General features: G+C 34.9%; 2 protein-coding genes across 5 annotated transcripts; one reads left to right on the forward strand and one right to left on the reverse strand.

Moving 5' to 3' along the window:
* Positions 1 to 1,619: 1,619 nt before the first annotated feature.
* On the forward strand, positions 1,620 to 5,107 carry LOC120159731 (protein RMD5 homolog). Of its 4 annotated transcripts, none has more exons than XM_039170293.1 (3): positions 1,620 to 1,756; positions 2,008 to 2,057; positions 3,680 to 5,107. In XM_039170293.1, the coding sequence occupies exon 3, from the start codon at positions 3,735 to 3,737 to the stop codon at positions 4,878 to 4,880; it is 1,146 nt and encodes a 381-aa protein (XP_039026224.1). In that variant the 5' UTR covers positions 1,620 to 1,756; positions 2,008 to 2,057; positions 3,680 to 3,734; the 3' UTR covers positions 4,881 to 5,107. The 4 variants fall into 4 exon arrangements, with proteins under 4 accessions (XP_039026224.1, XP_039026222.1, XP_039026225.1 ...); XM_039170291.1 differs by having other exon boundaries at positions 2,008 to 2,052; XM_039170294.1 differs by lacking the exon at positions 1,620 to 1,756 and adding an exon at positions 1,847 to 1,883.
* A 3,519-nt stretch (positions 5,108 to 8,626) lies between these two features.
* LOC120159681 (AP2-like ethylene-responsive transcription factor AIL6) lies at positions 8,627 to 11,258 on the reverse strand. Its single transcript, XM_039170247.1, has 9 exons — positions 11,111 to 11,258; positions 10,421 to 10,886; positions 10,257 to 10,339; positions 9,932 to 9,940; positions 9,689 to 9,777; positions 9,496 to 9,569; positions 9,361 to 9,411; positions 9,202 to 9,278; positions 8,627 to 9,111 (listed from the first exon to the last, which is right to left on the reverse strand). Exons 1-9 carry the CDS (start codon positions 11,250 to 11,252, stop codon positions 8,654 to 8,656), a joined length of 1,449 nt encoding a protein of 482 aa, XP_039026178.1. The 5' UTR covers positions 11,253 to 11,258; the 3' UTR covers positions 8,627 to 8,653.
* Positions 11,259 to 20,499: the final 9,241 nt, after the last annotated feature.

Genomic DNA, 20,499 nt, shown 5'->3' on the forward strand with positions numbered 1-20,499 from the left:
GTACAAGAAGAATGATGAGCTTCAATTAATTGTGCGCATGGGTAAGTGAAACTGATGTAGTTTGTTTTCTTTCAATCGTTTTAATTTTGCAAAGAAAGCAAATTAGTAAGTTATACATTTTTTGATCAGCAACCCTTCTATCAACTGCAGTATGCATGCCCGTGCATACATCTTAACTTCATCCTCAGATGCGTCTGCGCTCAACTCCCAAAAATTGGCATCTAACCAATTTAACGGTATCCTATCTCCGATAAAACTTTCCGGGACACGTCCTAGATTATCACGGCACAAAGTAGTCCAGGAACCCTGCGAGATCCCTGATATCACATCTCCATCCACCGGAAGCCTTAGGTGCATAACAACATCCTCAAGTGTAATCGTGCACTCTCCGCACGGAAGATGGAATGTGTGGGTCTCCGGCCTCCACCGCTCTACTAAGGCAGAAATAAGGTCTGGTTCTATCTTACAGTGACTCTGATATCTACCTATGTAACCAAATCCAGCCTCTACTAAATACGGCAAGACACGGCTAGGTATCACTAACTTAAGATTCCTAATAAAATGATCTAATACACGGTCCTTCTCCTAAAATTAAATAATTACACAAATTAATTCTTAATCTAATAATCATGCATTAAATAAATCAACATTATTACAAATAATTTAAATTAAATTAAAACGTTAAAATGTTACAGCAAAGTGTCGATATATATGATTTTCATTCAAGCGAAGTATACCGCCTTCCATTATATATCTACAAAAAATTATATTAGTAAAATATTAAATAAAGTAAAATGTTTAAATAAATTAAATACATAATATTAAAAATATTATAAAATATACCTTAAATAGATAGAGTATTTAAGAGAATTGAGAGAATATGGTGTGATGAAAGTAATAGAGGAGGGGATATTTATAGGGAGGATTGGGGGTAATTAAAGGTATATCATGTCTCCTGTACCGCGCTATACCCCACGTGTCAGATAAACAGCTATAGCGCGGATCAGGGGTCGCGTTATACCTACGTGTAAGCCATGTCAGCGTATAGCGCGGTACAAGGGGCGCGCTATACCCCATGTGACGCCAAATCAACATATAGCGCGGGGCAGGGAGCACGCTTTACTGCTACGGGTGTTAGATCGAGAAATATAATCTGACCGGTATTAGATCGATAAATATATCTATCACCGGTGATTTTTCGGGAAAAACACATTTTCATCTTCTTCCGATTCTAGAAAATTATTGATTTATACCGAATTTTAGAGTGAGAAAGTCAGATTTTAACATTTTTAAATTATAAAAAATATATGTGAAGAAGATTTATCGTAATCATCCACAATTAAAAAGATTATTTAATAACTTGCATTTGTTTGGTATAATCATTAATATTGTATCTTTTAATTGATTAATTTAAATTGAATATTCAAAAAAATATTATTAAAGATAATTCTCCTGATTTCATTCTCAAATATTAAGATTCAAATCATTAACTTTACATCATGGATTTATTGTCAGATTCTTAACCCAAGTTTTCAAAATTTCTATTTTTTATTTCCCTAAATAAGCCGGATTCTTCATCCAGGTGGAGTCGCCAAATGTCCAATGTCTCTCAATTCTTAACCGGGATAACAAGGCAAGAATAACCTAGAAGGGCCAAGCCCTTTTCAGAAATTTAGATTTCCATTACTCCTCCCTCACACGGGTCTCACTTCCCACCAAGCCTTTCCCCTTCACTGATAATCTCCTCCGCAAATTCGTATGCTCTTCTATTTCTTTCTTCGGGGGAAAAATAAATCTATTATTCGAATTTCATTTATTTTTTTCCTAAATTATTTTTTATTTATTTCTAATTTCATCCCTTTTATAGCATTGATATAGTTAAGGTAATTTGTTAGTTATATTCGCGCTTGTTATTTATAGCCTTGAATCATGCATTGAATTAAGTTCCTGTTGTAATTTCCAGATTGATTTTAACATTGGATTTTGATTTCTTAATTTTTGTCGCAGATATCATATTTCCGGTCTGACTTCACTAACCGGAGCTTAATCTCGGTAATTTGAGAGTAATCTGTTTTCTGTTCTGTTTGACTTCGTTTTTTTTTCTTTTGTTAACTCTGTTTTTTTGCGTAGTTTTGTTGCTATTTTTGGTTAGCTTCTTCTTAGAAGAGTTTTTCATTCTATTTCTTGAATTATAAGAAATGTCACTTTCATATTGATTGTTACTGTTGTTAATTTATAGTTTTGATTATTGTAAGCTTTGGTTCATAAGAAATTGACCTAATATTTTGAACTCATTGGAAAAGAACTGGAAATTAACTTATTTGATATATCCAATGCAAACCTGTAGATCATTCTTCTTGAAAGTTGATGTTAATTTGTTTACCTGACACTTGGATTACTCTTCTAGTCTTCCTTAATGTTTGTTAGGGCGGATGTAGATGGGGAAAGATCGTAAAATATTTTAATCTAATGATGAGATTTAAAAATTCTTCCTTTCTTTGTCCATCCCTCCTACCTGGTGAAGTCTAAAAGTCTTAAATGGTTCATATATAATATATCTCATAGATGTAATATTTTCCCGTGTCCCTTTTAACAACTGTATATCAACATGTATGCGAGTTGGCAATATGACTTGTATTGCACCACTATATTCAAGACTATAGTCTCTGTAAGCTTATTGAAATTGAAGTTCTTTTTTATCCTTTGTAATCTCTACTGCATCCTTCTTTGTCTCTTTTCCATGTCTTGAAGTTGCTTTGTTCTGTATAGTAACATCTTTCCAGTGATATTTCATAGTCTTTACATTTCTGAACTATCACAAATGTGTTTTTCCTCATTTTGTGCTCAGTGCAGCCTTCATCTTTATAATTGCATTTCTAATTTTGTTGTTGCATAGGCATCTGATTTAGCATTCTCATGTGAGTCACACTGATTTGTTCTGCACCTGGCATTCAGTCCCGTAAAACAGTATTTGTCTTATTGATGGCTAGCAAAATGTATCATATGTTCAAATAGAATTTGTGGTTACACAAGACTTCCAATTAATCTACTAATGATTTCTTTTAAGATTTTTGCATTGGGTAATCAGAATCCAATAGCCTGCTTATGCAGTCATCTAGAATTGATTCAAACACTTTATTAGCATGAGCTGTTTCCTTGTGTCAAAGCTGTATGTCTAGTTTTAGGGATGTTACGTTAATAGACTAAAAACTCTTCCAAATGTATTTGTACTATTCCTATTGTTATTAAGCTTTCGCTTTTGTTCTCCTATTAACGATAAATGCAAAGTGAGCATGTGCTCAATGTTGTTGTTGAAGCCAATTCATAACCAATATATCTTTTAGAACTCACATGATAAACGCTTTCGCTTTTAGAATTCACATGATTTAACCCCAATATATCATTTTTCTGGTGCATTTGAGATCATAACCAAATGAAAAACCATACATCCACAGACTGACCTTTCCTCTCATATCTTATGCACCTTCCTCTTTTTCCTTAGTTTACTGGAACATGTACTTTACCTTCCTTTTATTCTGTTAATGCCCTCGTCTTTCTGGCATGAGTTGCATTTGTGAATATAATGGCTGCAGGTCTAAGGTTGTTATACCTTTTTTTTGTTCCCACAGAGACAAATTTGATTTTTAACTGATACAATTTCTTAATTGCTTTTTGGCAGGTACTCTTGTAGCAAGATTCTAATATAATATTTGACACGGTGAACAGAACTAAAAATGGAGTTCAATAGCCTGAAAGATTCATTTGAGCGTGTTGCAAAGAAGCAAAAGGTGTCCTATTCTAAAACGCATAAAGTTGCAGATCTGATTGTTCAGGAAATAGATAAGGCAATCCAGATGGTGCAGTCAAGCACTCTTGAATATAAATCCAAACTAGCTGAACTGAAGAAAAAGTTGCAGGAAGTTTCTCCACTCAGTCAGCTAGAAGGCACCCAAAAGGAACTGAACATAGCACTGAGCAAGTATCCAAAAGCTCTCGAGAAAGTCCTTAATCCTGATATATCCAAGGCTTACCGAAATATTGAGTTTGATTCCCGAGTAGTTAACCAAATAATTGCCTGCCACTTTTATCGTCAAGGGCTGTTTGAGATTGGTGATTGTTTAATAGCCGAGGCTCAGGATGTAGAAGCTGCTGCTACTATGAAATTACTTTTCCAGGAACTTCATCAAATACTCGAAGCCATGAAGAGTTGGAACCTGAAGCCTGCCCTGAAATGGGCAGCTGCAAACTCCGATAAACTGAAAGAAAATGGTTCAGACCTTCATCTGAGACTCCATCATTTGCAGTTTCTGAAAATACTTCAAAAGGGAAGCAGAGATGAAGCACTCAAGTATGCAAGAACCAACTTTGTTTCTTTCGCCGGAAACCACATGGCCGAAATCCAGAAGCTCATGGGGTGTCTCTTATATTCTGATAGACTTCACGAGTCCCCGTATGCTCATTTATTATCGTCTACCAATTGGGATACTGTGACCGAGAAACTCACCAGGCAGTTCTGCAATCTTCTGGGCAAATCATATGAGAGCCCATTGAGTGTCGCAATAGCAGCAGGAATCCAAAGTTTGCCCCCACTTCTCAAGTTTATGACTGTTATGGCAGGGAAGAAACATGAATGGCAAACAACGAAGCAGTTGCCCGTGCCGATCGAGCTGGACAAAGAGTTTCAGTTTCATTCAATATTTGTCTGCCCCGTATCCAAGGAGCAATCAACTGATGATAACCCGCCAATGATGTTGTCGTGTGGCCATGTGCTTTGCAAACAGTCTATCAACAAGATGTCAAAGAATGGTTCGAAGAGTTTCAAGTGCCCATACTGTCCGACCGGTATCAATTTGACGCAATGCAGGCAACTGATGTTCTGATGTAAAATCCTAATATGATCATGGGTTTATATTAAGAAAACTGTTTCCTTTAGACTGAATCGAAAATGTAGAGAATTAGAAATTTGTGCGATGTGGCCAATGTGGGGTAAAATGGCGGCAAATGCTGATCAGCAATGGGTGTTGATGTTTGTTTATGAACTTGTCAATAGACATTCTTTCCCATATTCATGCTGGTAATATAAAAACCATGTTGCTTCATTAATTTCTCCAAGTTTCCTGTCTTTTCTTTTTTTGATAGTTTTTACTTTTTAGCACTGTAGGAACACATGGTACCTTCCTTGCTCGTGCGGTTTTAATTTTATCGGTAGCTTCTTTACTTGTGTAACTTTTAATTTCTACATGCTTTTTAAATAGTTGGATTAATTGAGTTTAATGCGTTGAATAAAAAATTTTAAATTAAGGATAATAATTTTTTCTATAAAAAGTTCCTTTTCTACTAATAGTCTTACCGTTCATTAAACAAATCTAAACGAATGATTGAGATTGAAACTTTATATTCAACTTTTTAAAAGAAATTAAAATGTTTTAATCCTAACCTTAAACTAGATGTTATTCTCATATGTTATGGTTGTTCTTATATATGCATTGATTTTTTTCATTTCATTGTTTTATATGTGTCGATATTTGTGATAGTTTTTTTAATAGTTTGGATGATTTTAAAACGATATTTGTTTTTAAAAAAATTTAATTTATTGATAACGCATAAACATACTACAAACAAAATTGTTCGAACCTAAATCTTTTAAGATACAAATTCTTTTACCCGTTAATGGGTTCACTCCTCTTTTATGATCCCATATGTGAAGGGAAATGCATTGCTTGTGGCGATGATATTCAATACGCATACTGATGTACTAATAAATGTAATTATGCTCTGCATATCGAGTGCATGACATTTCCACACGTGTTGAATGTGGTAACCCTCACTCCAAACTTTTGTCTAAAAGATTTACTGTTGTGTTGAATGTGGTAAGCATCGTCATGATCTGTCTTTTAATTGGGCAACATACAAGTATCTACTTCATTTACGTGAACCATACTGATACCACAGTGCATGAACCGACTTTTGGCAATGGAAAATAACAGGTCAAGTCATCACAAATGAAGCAGATAAAAACCAGCTAATTTAACTGGAACTCAATTATCTACCATGATAAGCCAAGAACCATCCTCAGGGACATGACCAATAAGATCATAAATCTCATCCCTTGCTCTTCTTCTTGCATCTTCAACATTGACATCTAAATCTTTATTACAAGGGTCCATCACTATTGACCTCCCCCTTAAATTAGGGAAATCGATTTCATAGTTAACCATTGCATTGAATCTTATTCGAAACTTAATTTTCCCTTGTCCCCAATCTTTTCCAATCTCCTTCAACAATGAATATTCAATGATTGGTCGATCAGCTTCAATCCCTGCCGTCACGAACTTAACACAAACATCTCCCACGGATCGAGCTCGAAATCGTCGAAGGAAGTCAACGACAACGCGTAGTCGTGTTTGTAAAGAATTGAAGCTCCGGTTTGCTTAAGGTAGATGGATAACGCGATGATCGGGTTATATATTGTGATGTTGGCCAGCCAGTTGCCTACCAAATTCGAATCGGAGACCATGAAATTGGAAAGCAGGAGATTGTTTACTTTGATTATAGGTGTTTGTGGGTAGAAAGTGAAGTGCACAAATATATTCAAGGAGCAAAGGAGGATGGTAATGGCGGAAATGAGAATAATTCTAGGGATGTTGCAGAATCCAATGGAGTGTCGGTGTCCATCGTTTGATGGGTAAAAGATGAACAAGGATTGAAACTTAACGAACTTTATTATTCAATGTAAGGCTAATCACAAGGATTTGTAGATTTTGTATTCCACATATTTATGTTGAGATCTAATCATTTTTTTGTTATAATAGTACCAAGGCATGATTTTGGTGCAATCACATTGTTATGACATGTTTGGAGATTTATCCCTTTTTTTTTTTGTTCTGGAAATGAAAAAGAAAAAAAACACAAATTAACGCTAGAAGGAGGGCTTGAACCTCCGACCTCACACGCTCTAACCAACTGAGCTATTCCAGCTTTGTGTTTATTTTAGCAATTATATGATATCTATATTGTTTTATGTAACCAAATAAAATTTACAATCACTCCTTTTTTAAGCCCAACCTTTTGTAATTTTTTTTTCCATTTATCGAAACAAATTAAAAACTCTCCCAACATTCTAACCCAAAAACAAAATTCTAAAATATTATAATAAAAGTCTTTAACTTTTTTAGCCATAAATCCATTCGTAATTGGATAACAGAAACTATAAAAATATAATCAACTATTATCGCCGAAGAATAAAAATAAAATTTGAACCCTAACGATAAGACTGAGATTGTAGAATTTATATTTCTCTATAACCTACATAAACCTCTTACTTTGATTTCTCATTACTAACACAATGATAAAAATAATTCATGGATAAAAATATAATAAATCGATAATGTAAATAATTAAAATATAATTTTTTTCAAATAAAATAATGATTGAAACAAAAGTGAAACAAAAATATGTAGTTTGCCCCTCTGTTTTGAAAACCGGACTGGACCGGCCGGTTCAATCGGGATCCGTTGTTTAGTCCGGTTCAATCTAAACCGGTTGAACCGTTATTGGTGAACCGGCCAGAACCGCTGAACCATTCGAACCGGACCGACTGAAAACCGAAAAAAAACCGGGGAAAACCGGGAAAAACCGGGATTACTTTTTTTTTTTTAAATTAAACCAAACAACGTCGTTTGTTAACGAGCCAAGTCGAACTCGAGTATTGCTGAGCTCGACTCAAACTTGAAAACTTTAAAAGTAAGCTCAATTCAACTCAAACTCACAAGTTAAAAATTATCAAGTTAAACTCAAACTCGAAATATAATATTGAAACTTGAACTAAAAAAGGCTTGAACTCAAAAAAAATTAGAAGCTCGATTGAAGCCTAAAATTCGAGCTTGATTGAAGTGAAAGAATGGTTATATAATTATAATTATATAATTTTGTTATGATTTTTTAGCGCGAAATTTATTTTTTAATTATAGTTATATAATTATATTTATTATTTAATATGTTTTACCTTAAATATTATATTGTAGTTAATTTGAATCATTTTGTTTCACTTGATTTTATAGTTTTTAACTTATATATGTTATGACTTGCTTTGAATATGAATTGTGATATAAAAAATTATTTTTTATTAAATATTTTTGGTATTTTTATTTAATTTTTTAAATAATTATGACGTCGTCCGGTTCTTTCGATCGGTCGGACCGGTTCTGAAAACCATGGTTTGCCCTTAAAAATATTACCCTGAAAACTATCTTTAATAAAACTTGGAAGTATTAGTTCCAAGAGTTGCAAAGTAGATGGATTAATTGTTTTTTTATTTTATTAAATCCGATCCATGAACAAATTTTATTCTTTTAATTACTTTTAAATTAAAAATATTCTTTTTATAATTAAAAAAAACAGATGAAACCAAAATTCAAGAAAAATTGGTGAAATATCGGCAACATTTGAAGAAAATTAGATACTTTACAAAATCCATCTTTCTATTGTTTCAACTACTCCTTTACCCATCAAAGCAAAACCCTACTCTTGCCAAGTAAAAAAAGAGAGGTAAAGATAACAAGCTCAGATCATCGAGTCTGCTTGAGAGAGCTTCAATGAACACTTTGCTATTTATTGTTAGCTGAATTGCTGTTAAAACTGCTCGGCTCATTTTTTAATAAGACCGGTGAGGCCATAAGAAGAACTCAGCTGCCGGATGCGACGTGACCGTCGTAGGTGTTGCCATTGTTGACGACAAACTGAGGGGTTCAGAGATGCCAACTCTGGTGGTCTCAAGTTGATGGTACAGATTCTGTTGGTAAAATGTTGCTGTTGCTGCTGCAGAGTCGTAAGTTATTCCACAAGGAACGTCAGAAACCTGCTGTATGGGAGTGAAACTTACACCGTGACCGTTGGAGCTGCACCGGGATTGTTGTTGCTCGCGGTTTACTATTGGTTTTTGTTCCAGTTCAGGGGAATGCTTTGGGCGCTTAGCTGCCCCACCAATGGGAAGAGAACTCTTGGCAATGGCTTCGACATCATACCGGCTCATCTCAAAGTTGGTCACCGCATTCACGCCTCGGAACTTGATTGCCGCGATATCGTACGCCTCAGCTGCCTCCTCCTCAGTAGCTATGAACCATGTGGACAGTGAACATTATCAGTTCCAAACAATGAACTTACAGTAGTTAAGTCATAAGTGGCAGAGTTCCGTGGCCTTACCAAAAGTCCCAAGGTATAAGTCCTTGTTTCCGGCAACCCGGCCTATCCTGGCTTGCCATCGGCCTTGTTGATGATGCCTGCAATCATAGGATGATAACATAATCTTCAGTCGTTTGCTCTGACAACTACTAATTCGAATTCAAAACAAAATGTTCGAACCTTGTGACACCTCGGTAAATCGATGCACCCCTCGAAAATCCGCTACTCTTCCTATTAAATATCGAAGAACAAAAGATTAACCCCATTTCAATCATCCAAAAAATTCAAACCAGTCAAGTATACAAAGCTAATTACCTCCTTATGGATGCGATAAACTCTTGCTTGGTCACATGCTTCATCTCTTCCAACTCTTTCGAATAATTCGAAATCTAAACCAAGCAAAACGCCGATCATTAGGTTAATACCTCTATTCAAGATGTATCTTTGACACATTTAAATAGATTTAAGCATGAACTATGATAAAGAAATGACCGTTCATATATAGTACCGGGAAGTTGATCGTAGCCGTCGAACCCCAGTATTTCAGGGCGGCTAAATCGTAGGCTCGAGCGGCCTTTTCTTCCTTATCATAACCACCTGAAAATTACACCATAAAATTTCAAGTCTAAAGATTTACATCGGCAGTATGACATTGCAAGATTAAACTTAATAATTAGGAATGAGCATTAGATTGAATCGAGTTAAATTTGCTCAATCCTACTAGTAAGTACAAAGCTAGGGAGTTTCTTACCCAAGTATACTGTATAAACAATGGTTTGAACATCCAGGATCCAAGATTCGCATGCAAACAGTAATGCAAAGACTGTCAATATTATGGACGGACTGAGAAGTATATGAAGATGACAAATTTATAAAATTTTAACATAAATAAATTTATAAAATTTTAAGAATAAAAAAAAATCAATAAAAATTCATATAAATTACATGATATTTTGATTTTCCAAACCGTCCTGCCAACTCCGTTTGTTCATATGAATTAATATAATGTAATTATTAATCTATAATTGTAGAGCATAGCTGTGTAAAAACTAAAAAGAAAGAAAATGAGAGAGGACCTTGACGGCCTTTTCTGGCTTGACCTTCTCTCCGGCAGCTATTATCCCATAGGTGAGCTTCATATCTACCCGTCCATCTGTGTCTGCACTAACGAACCAATTAAAAAAATAAAAAAAATGGAAGAAATGAAAAGGAAAAGATTGATTGATGGGATGTTTTTTACCTGGTGACACCTCTGTAAATCGAAGTTCGTTGACCAAATGTATCGGAAACCTTCTTTGAGCTATCTGAGTCAAACTTAACAATGGCCTTATCATTATTTTTACTGTTGTCACCGCATGACTCAGTCGAGTGACCAGGTAACTCAACGCGAGTCAAGTGAATCCCGCCCATTGGTGACGAGCCATCAACTTCCGACCCCGAGTTCGTCGAGAACGCTTGAAACCCAGTAATTTTTTTAAGATCTTGATGCTCGTATATTTGGGTTAAAGACGAGCTCTGGGTTTCAGTTTGACTATCAGAAAATCTAATGATCGATGAAGAATCGTCAAGGAAGTCTTCAAGCTTCGGTGCTCGGTAAAGGAAGTTTGTGAAAATAGGAAATTCATCCGCCATTGATGCCGCCGTTTGAGCTCCGTCGTTTTGGTTCTCTTCTTCAAAAAACATTTGATTTTTTGGATTTGTCCAGCCTGCCAAAACAAAACATAGAAAACGAGTGCTTTTTTAGATCATAAACAAGAACGAAAATTTTATTGTTCATATCAGTGAGTTTTTAAAGTCGGTTTAAGTATAATCAGCAGGAAAATGAAGTTCAACTATTCACTTCGTTTAACCTCTAAATCCTTGGGTATTCTCAAATTTTCTAGGCAACCAAACAGAGGAGAGAAAAATAAAATAAAAACGATAAACATACCATTAGCATAGAAGTTATCGATCAGATAATGGGGAGAAGCAGCAGAAGATTCTTCAGATGACAGAAACTGAGGCTCAGATGATGACCTCAACATCTCCATTGGAGACAGTGAAAACGAAAGCCAGTTACTCGCTGATGCCATTTTATATATTTATAATATAAACTTCAAAAACTTTTCTTCTCCTTTTCTTTTCCAGAAATTACACTAAAAACCAAAACTATATTTTGAGGAAACAAACAAAAATTAGCTCATAAACTTTTAATTGTTAGACCACCAAAAGAAAACTAATAATGTATTTTTTTAAAAATCTTAACCGTAAAGTGGAAGTGCACCCATTCAGAAAAACAGCCACGACAATCACGAAGCTTAGTAAAAATGAAAAATGGAAAATCTTTTAAATGCATGCTCTGGGATTTCTTTGAAGAATCCAATGTCTTCTTAAAGAAGGATAATAAATGTTAAAAAGAACTGTTTGGTAAGAGAGAAAGGTAAAAGAAAGTTGGCGCTGGGATTTTAAAGGAAGACACAGGGAAAAACATGGTTTTCAGAATCGGATCGGTTAGCGAACCGGTCATGCTATCGGTTCACTGATTCAACCGATTGAATCGTTCTGATCGGTCGGAAGAATCGGACGGCGTCATAATTATTTAAAAAATTAAATAAAAATACAAAAAATATTTAATAAAAAATAATTTTTTATATAACAAGTCATATTCAAAGCAAGTCATAACATATATAAGTTAAAAACCATAAAATTAAGTGAAACAAAATGATTCAAATTAACTACAATATAATATTTAAGGTAAAATATATTAAATAATAACTATAATTATATAACTATAATTAAAAAATAAATTTGGGGTTAAAAAAATCACAACAAAATGATATTGTTTGGTTTAATTTTTAAAAAAAAACAATCTCACATGGTTAAGAAACATAGAAGATCATCCCAAAAGTCTAAAGAGTAAAAATATGAGAACAAAACAATCTCATATTGCTAAGAAACATAGAAGCGCATCACAACTAACTTCTATAAATAATAAAGGTAATTTGGCATTTAAAATCATGGAGTCTTTTGGTGAGCATTGAGTGAACTATTCTTTCACTTCAATCAAGCTCGAATTTTAGGCTTCAATCGAGCTTCTAATTTTTTTTTTTAGTTCAAGCCTTTTTGAGTTCAAGTTTCAATATTATATTTCGAGTTTGAGTTGAACTTGATAATTTTTAGCTTGTGAGTTTAAGTTGAGTTGAACTTACTTTTAAAATTTTCAAGTTCGAGTTGAGCTCAGCAATACTCGAGTTCGACTTGGCTCGTTTAACAAACGCCGTTGTTTGGTCTAATTTTTTTTTTAAAAAAACAAAAATCCCGGTTTTTTCTGGTTTTCAGCCGGTCCGGTTCGAAGGGTTCAGCGATTCTGGCCGGTTCAATAATAGCGGTTTAATCGGTTTAGATTGAACCGGACTAAACAACGGTTCCTGATTGAACCTGTTGAACCGACCGATCCGATCCGATTTTCAAAACAGAGGGGAAAAGCTATCCAGCGGTTTAATCTAAAACCGGACAGAGAAAGAGAGAGAGGCAATAATATATTGAAAAATAGTGCAAATAAAACACAAATATAATATAAATTTATAGTTTTATTTGATATATTAAATTAAACGATTTGAATGGTTAAAAAAATAGTTGATATTTTTTGAGATTTTAGATTCAAATTTTTTTATAAAATATTTAAATATTTATTATTAAAATATTATTAAAATAATGATTGTTATCTTTTACATTGAGGTGTTTGATTCGCACATGTAATTTTAATTCTTATGATTATTATTTTTGAAAAAAAATATTATGAATATTTTGACTTTTGCATTATTAGAATTGTATTATACTTAATATACGAAAATGATTTGTTAGTTTATATATATATATATATATATTTGTTGTATTAGAATATTTTTGGATTATTAGATTATTAGTAATAAGTGAAAAGATCATTAATTGAATATTGAGCTTTATAAATGTTTTCTTCTGGGTTCTACACATTTGTCCTTCATGCATGTAGCTTTCCAACCTGTAAAATTAAATCTCATTCGTTAAATAGTGCAAAGTTAATTGGAAAAATAAATAGAGTTTTGTAAAATAAAGACTTTAATTTAATAATCGATATACTCACATTTTAAATAGAGAAAATAACATCAGTGACCGAAAATTCCTTATAATATACGATTTTGACCAATTTTTTTTTGATTTGCCAAAATGACCAACAAAATCGCAATGCTATCTCTAAATCGCAACGCGATCTCCAGTATCGCAAATTAGTTTCCAGATTCGCAACGCGATTTTGACTATCGCAATGCGAATACGTATATCGCAATGCGAATATGTAAATCGCAACGCGATTCTGACTATCGCAACGCGATAATATAAAATCGCAATGTAATTTTCAAAGCGCCATTAGTATCGCAACGCGTATTTTATTTTCAAATTCCAAACACGAATATTAATACATCCCGTAATCGCAACTCTTAACCTAAAACCCTAAATCACAACTCAGTCCCATCTCCATTCTCACTCTCTACGGGGACATCCGTCCCCATCTCTGTCGAAATCCGTCTATCTCCATTTCTCAGAGACAACCTCACAATCATTTACGATCAGAAATGGAAAATCAACCAAATCAACCACCGATGGTTAGTTTTTTTAATTATTTTTATTTTGAAATTTTTGTATTATTATTAGGTTTTTCATATTGAAATTGATGATAAGTTTACTGGTAATTTCAATAATAGATTAACCATTTCACTTAGATTGCTTATTAAATTCATTCGATTGATGCCAATACTGCTAAACTGTTTAGTCTTTAACCCTGCAAAGTTAGTATTTGTCTTTGTTTTGTCTTTTGGTTGAAGTAATGCAATTCATTCAAGTTTCAATTTTAGACAATGACTATTTGAAACCGAGGATCGCAACGCTAAATGAAAATCGCAACGATAGTCAAATTTGCGTTGCGATAGTCATTTTCGTGTTGCGATTTTCATTCCGCGTTGCGATTATCTCGTTGCAATAGTCAAATTCGCGTTGCGATAGTCATTTTCGTGTTGCGATTTTAAGTTTCAAAAACTATTATTCTTCTGCAAATTGAAACTTGAATGAATTGCATTACTTCAACAAAAAAACAAAGACAAATACGAAATTCACAGTGTTGCAAATTTAAGTTTGAAGAATAAACTACTACTACTACTCTTTATTGTTTTTGGTATTTCTTCACAGTGTAGTTTTTAATCTAACTTGGTATGTTTATTATTTTTGTAGAACTTTTTTTCGGCTCAATTGACCTTAAGGAATAAAATAAGCCTAGTCACTACAATTGTGTCGAAGCTTTCACATGTACAAAGAACATTGTTTGAGGATACTTACTTCGGGCCATGGCTGAAAGTACAACATTCGGGTGGAGATGCTATGTTGACCCATTTGTGGCTTCAGACCATGACTAGCGATCTACCCGAGAGTATAAAACGTGGTAATGAAGAGATATTGTTTCATTTTCCACCGGCGTATACGTGTTTTGGGCGGGAGGAGTTTTGCTTAATTACTGGTCTACGCTTCGGACACGATGATGTAGGTCGATACACTAGTCATATTACCCGCCCATCATGGTTATCCCGGATTTTTCCTGAGCTGTCAATGGAGAAGCCGAATTTATACGTCGATGACTTGACGAGATTATTGAATAAGAAATATGGTTTTACTCGGATGGATGACGTCGATGTTGTCTGAGTATGCCTTTTAGTACTTTTGCATGCCGGCTTTTTAGGCAGAGAGGCCAAACAACCTATTCCTAAGGACCTAATATTATTGGTAGAGGACCTAAATGCATGGAACCTGTTTCCGTGGGGTTCGTATCTATGGAAAGCTACCTAGAATAAGTTATCGTCTGCCTTTGATGACTGCAAAAGTTTACGTGGCGATGGTTCCAAATACACTTTGTCAGGCTTTATTTGGGCCTTTAAGGTAAGAATTTCTATATAATGTTTCCAAAATTATAATTAATTATTTAACAATTACTAATGTGTGTGTATTATATTGTTTTTGTAGATTTGGATATTTGAGGCTTTTCCCGACATGCAGACATATGCATTAAAAACTTGAAATGATATTCCTAGAGCTATTTCCTGAAAGAGGAAACGACGGCTGTTGATTTGGGAAGAGTTACTACGGTATACGACAATAAATGATGTAAGTTAACACAAATACTACCATATATATAAACAAGTTATTACTAATACACGTTTAACTTTGTTTGAGCTTTTATATTGTTAGGAGGCCAACACTCCATTACAGAGGCTGACACCCATGGAGGCTGAGCTTGCCACTGATTGGTGGCAAGCTAGTAAGCATTTTTTTGATGGCACGGATGATGAGCAGCCTCCACTTCGAGAGTCATCACCTCACCCAGAGCCATCACCTGATCGACCACACTATATACCTCTACAACGAGAGCCATCACCTACTTTGTCACATCATCGAGCCTCTTCTCCACCATCACCTCATGATAGGCGACCGGCAAAGATGCCACGACATTTATCTCCCTGTTCTCCACCTCCACGGGATGAGTTAGGGGAGTTACGTGATGAGGTCAATCCCTTGCATGAGGAGGTCGATACTTTACGCGATGACAATGGTGCTTGGCGTGACGAGGTATCTACTTTACGTGGTGAGGTAGCGGCTCTATGTGAGATGGTAGTATCGTTGCAGAATGAGGTTCATACTCTACGCAACGAGGTAAGTTTAAGATTTTTCATATTTAACTTGATTTACTCGTAATTTCACTTAGATTAACCATTTCACTTAGATTGCTTAGTAAATTCATTCGGTTGCTGCCAATACTGCTAAACAGTTCTAAAATAACCCTGTGAAGTTAGTATTTGTCTTTGTTTTGTCTTTTGGTTGAAGTAATGCAATCCATTTAAGTTTCAATTTGCAGAAGAAGAATAGTCGCAACACGAAACTTAAATCGCAACGCGAAAATGACTATCGCAACGCGAATTTGACTATCGCAACGGGATAATCGCAATGCGAAATAAAAATCGCAATGTGAAAATCGCAATGCGAAAATGACTATCGCAACGCGAATTTAGTTTCACGTTGCGAATTTGGTTTCGCGTTGCGTTTTTCTCGTTGCGATTTTTATTTCGCATTGCGATTATCCCGTTGCGATAGTCAAATTCGCGTTGCGATAGTCATTTTCGTGTTGCGATTTAAGTTTCGTGTTGCGATTTTAAGTTTTAGAAACTATTCTTCTTCTGCAAATTGAAACTTGAATGGATTGGATTACTTCAACCAAAAGACAAAGACAAATACTAACTTCACAGTGTTGCAAATTTAAGTTTCAAGAATAAACTACTACTCTTTATGTTGTCCTTGAACATGCACTAAACCTATATGCTATCCTTTTAAATGTTTATAAGTGCTTACTTCCGGAATGTTATCTGATGTATTTTGTGAAATATGATAGAATAATGACTTGGGTAAATACCGTGCAAGTTTGAAACATATTTGTCTTTGTTTTCACTGTTTAATATCATGTCTGTTTATTTATTGATTTATGTATTAATAATTATTTTTAGCGGCCCGATAAGGTGGATGCTTTACGTCGGGTTTTTCTTGCACGACTGGGTTCACGCATCAGACGGCGTGCACGTGTCATTACGTCTCCGTTCACCCCAATAGTGCGAAGACTCCGTAAGAAGAAGCCCGACTTACCTGTCATCGTTCAAGAGGCCTCTCCTATCGTTCAAGAGGCCCCTATCATCCCTCAAGAGTCCCCTCCCACAGTTCAAGAGGCCCCTGTCATCGTTGAAGAGATCCCTCCTACCATTCAAGAGCCCGATTCATACGGCGTAATATGTCGAATTATTGAGAAACCCCCTCATGTGTCGGACATGATGGATGACTGTTGGCTTTCGTATGAGTTACCGGCCAGTACCATTCTGGCAGATGAAGTGGAGAGGAAACAACTACCGGAAACAATTCTGGATAATACCCTTTAGGCTAAGACCGCAGTTGATTTTTATCTACATGAGCGGATCCAAGGGTGTTACGCTAACATATACAAACTCAACGATGATATGCATTTGTTGATTGATCGGTCTTGGTAGGGTGTGTTATTAGGGGTTGAAGACAAAGGCTATTTCGATGGAGGGTAAGTCTTATTTTTCTTCTTATATTTCATTTTGATTATTTTTTTTAAAATATATGTAATTCACTAATATATGTCTTTTTTTGTAAAATAACATATTGATGCATGGGTGTCACGTCTTCTAATAGTAAGGAAATTGAAGAAAAATAAAAAAATACGCGATATACAATTATGCCGACGTCTTTTCACGTAGTTCACTTGAAGAATCAACGACATGAATCATATGTGTTAGCTAATGGACAAGCTAAACTTTATCCTGCATGGTGGGAGGTCGATAAGGTTAGTATTTATTTTTTTTAAAATATTTTAAAGGTGTTCATAAATACGTGCGCAATTTGAATTATTACTTATGATTGCAGATGTTTATCCCTGTTTTGGAGCATACTCATTGGCTTCTATTCGAGCTTCAGCTCCCATCCCTGAAGACAATAGTATATGACAGCATGATAAATTACATATCATTGTCTTATTTGAGAGATATTATTAAGGGATGGATCTCTCATTTGGCTAAATTCTTGGATGCGATTAATTATTGGACTTATTCTGGAAACAAGAAGCCAAAGAAGTTCAATGTTACAGTTATCAGAGATGAGACCACGCCACAACAAATGCCGGAAGCCAGAGGGGATTGTGGTCCTATCGTATGCATGTGCTTGGAGCGTTTGACGACAGGAAGTACACAGTTTCTACCTCCCACCGATAGAGATAGAGGTGCAGTAGGCTTGTGGTTTCGGCATTTTATGGCTAGAGCGATATACGCTAGACGCTGCCTACCTGCATCCGCGTTATGAAAGTGTCCATAAACAATTTGTAAGTCAAATGCAAGTGTTGTTAAGTACCTAGAATTCAATAATAATTTGTTGTTTGTTGGTTTTAGATGTGTAGAAAATGTTATTTGAGCAAATGTTTGGTTTCTGCAGGTTAATCCTGAAGTGAGCTGCATGAAATTGATGTATGGGTGCATAAACAACTGTCTGGGGTACACCATTTTTGATTGTTTAATTGATTCTTAAAAGTCTGATTTGTTTAATTGATGAGGAAAATAAGAATTATTAGCATTTTTTGCTTGTTTAATTGATTTGTAAAATTTGATTTGTAAAAGTTGATTTGTTTAATATTGATGTGTAAATAATTCTTATTTGTGCTTGTTTAATTGATTGAAATGTAAAAGTTGATTTGTTGATTTCAATCTGCATCATATTGAAGGCAAAAGACCTGTTGAAGGTACACTTTCGCAACGCTAAACTCAAAATCGCAATGTGAAAGCCAAAATCGCAACGCGAAAGTCAATTCGCGTTGCGATAGTCTAATACGCTTTGCGATTTTCTCGTTGCGATAGTCAAATACCCGTTGCGATAATCAAATTCACGTTGCGATAGTCAAATTCGCGTTGCGATTTTTGAGTTGCGATAGTCAAATTCGCGTTGCGGTTTTTGAGTTGCGATAATCAAATTTGCGTTGCGATAGTCAAATTCGCGTTGCAATATTCAAATAAATGTGTAATAAGTGATAACAACTGAACAGATCATAGCAATGTTCAAACTCAAGTTACTAATACATGCCTAACTGAAAATGTTAAAAGTTTACACATAAAATACACATAATAATCAAATTCGCATTGCGATATTCAAATGAATGTGTAATAAGTGATAACAACTGAACAGATCATAGCAATGTTCAAACTCAAGTTACTAATACATGCCTAACTGAAAATGTTAAAAGTTTACACATAAAATATACATAATACAACGTTTGCATTTAAAAATCACCTAAGTTAATAGTCCCAAAAGGTGAAGCCGGTTGTGATTGGGATTTTGATTTTGATTGCGATTTTGATTGCCTTTTTCTTGACACCATATGAGCTTTGGATTTTGACGAGGATCCATATTTTGGTAGAGGAAAAGATGATTGTGATGGCACTGGTGATCCACATGTCAACCTTGTATGACCATTTTCTTTGCACCGACTACATGTCGATCTCTTCTTCTCTTCACCCTTAGACGATATACGATCATGACTTTTTGGTCGGGCAGGTAGCCTTCTGTCCATCGCTGGTGGCAAAACTGTTTGTAAGTCATCTGGTATGTCCCACTCAGAATGATGTGGAATAGGGTAGATAATCTCGACATAAGTCTGTAGATATACTTCTGTAGTGTAGCAATCCATATCGTATGCGCTTAAATCATCTTGGTTTAGATGAAGAGCAACTTTTATAACATGGCCACACGGATAACCAGATGTTTGCCATTTCATACAACTACACGTCTTTGCATTTAGATCGACAAGCCCATTTAAGTTATTATTCAGTACTTCAAACAAAGTGTTTGAACATGGTTCAACTCTCCATGACGTTGACTTCACAACACGTTTCATTATCTTTTTTTCAGTCCATGGTGTAACACGATGTTCCAATGTTCCTGTAAATTTAAATAAATAATACTTAGTAAAATATATGATAAGTTACGAATTTAAAGAAATAATATCTGCATGGTTTCTTTTCTTGTAGTACCACTGTTGAATAGAGGCTCGAAAAAACTCCATTAACATAGTAATGGTAATTTCCGGGAATGACGACTTAGAGCGTTGATTGATTCTGCACTATTAGACGTCATGAAACCATATCTTGCTCCAAGTTGATGTACTTTTGACCATCTTTCAAACCCGACATCTTCTAGTGTTTGAGCACACTGAGGCAAAACACGTCTTAAACAATTTATATGCTTATTAAAATCTACTTCCCGATAAGCTTTTTCAACCTTCCAGTATGTCCATTTGTGATTTTTTATACTAGCAGACCTTGATTTTAGATTTCTATACAAATGAACACCACAAAGTCCATGAAAAGCATCTGGGAAACACCTTCTAACAGCGTTGTCAATTGAGTTTGCCCTATCGGATATGATTGTCAGATTGCTAATAGGACCTATGCAATCCCTAAGATGCCCCATAAACAATGTCCATGAATAAGAGGTTTCAGATTTGCCAACCCCGTAAGCTATTGGCAGTATCCCATTGTTAGCATCCATGGCTACTACTAATAAGTTTACTCCAAGGTATCGACCTTTTAAATGTGATCAGTCAACTATAATAACTGGGCGCATGCAAGTAATAAACGAACGAATCTACAAAATCATATAGACAAGAAATATAATCATTTAAATGTGAAATGCATGTAACTAACAAAAATGAGT

The sequence above is a fragment of the Hibiscus syriacus genome, unplaced genomic scaffold (assembly GCF_006381635.1).
Source record: "Hibiscus syriacus cultivar Baekdansim isolate YM2019G1 unplaced genomic scaffold, ASM638163v2 tig00111372_pilon, whole genome shotgun sequence".
Lineage (NCBI taxonomy): Eukaryota > Viridiplantae > Streptophyta > Magnoliopsida > Malvales > Malvaceae > Hibiscus > Hibiscus syriacus.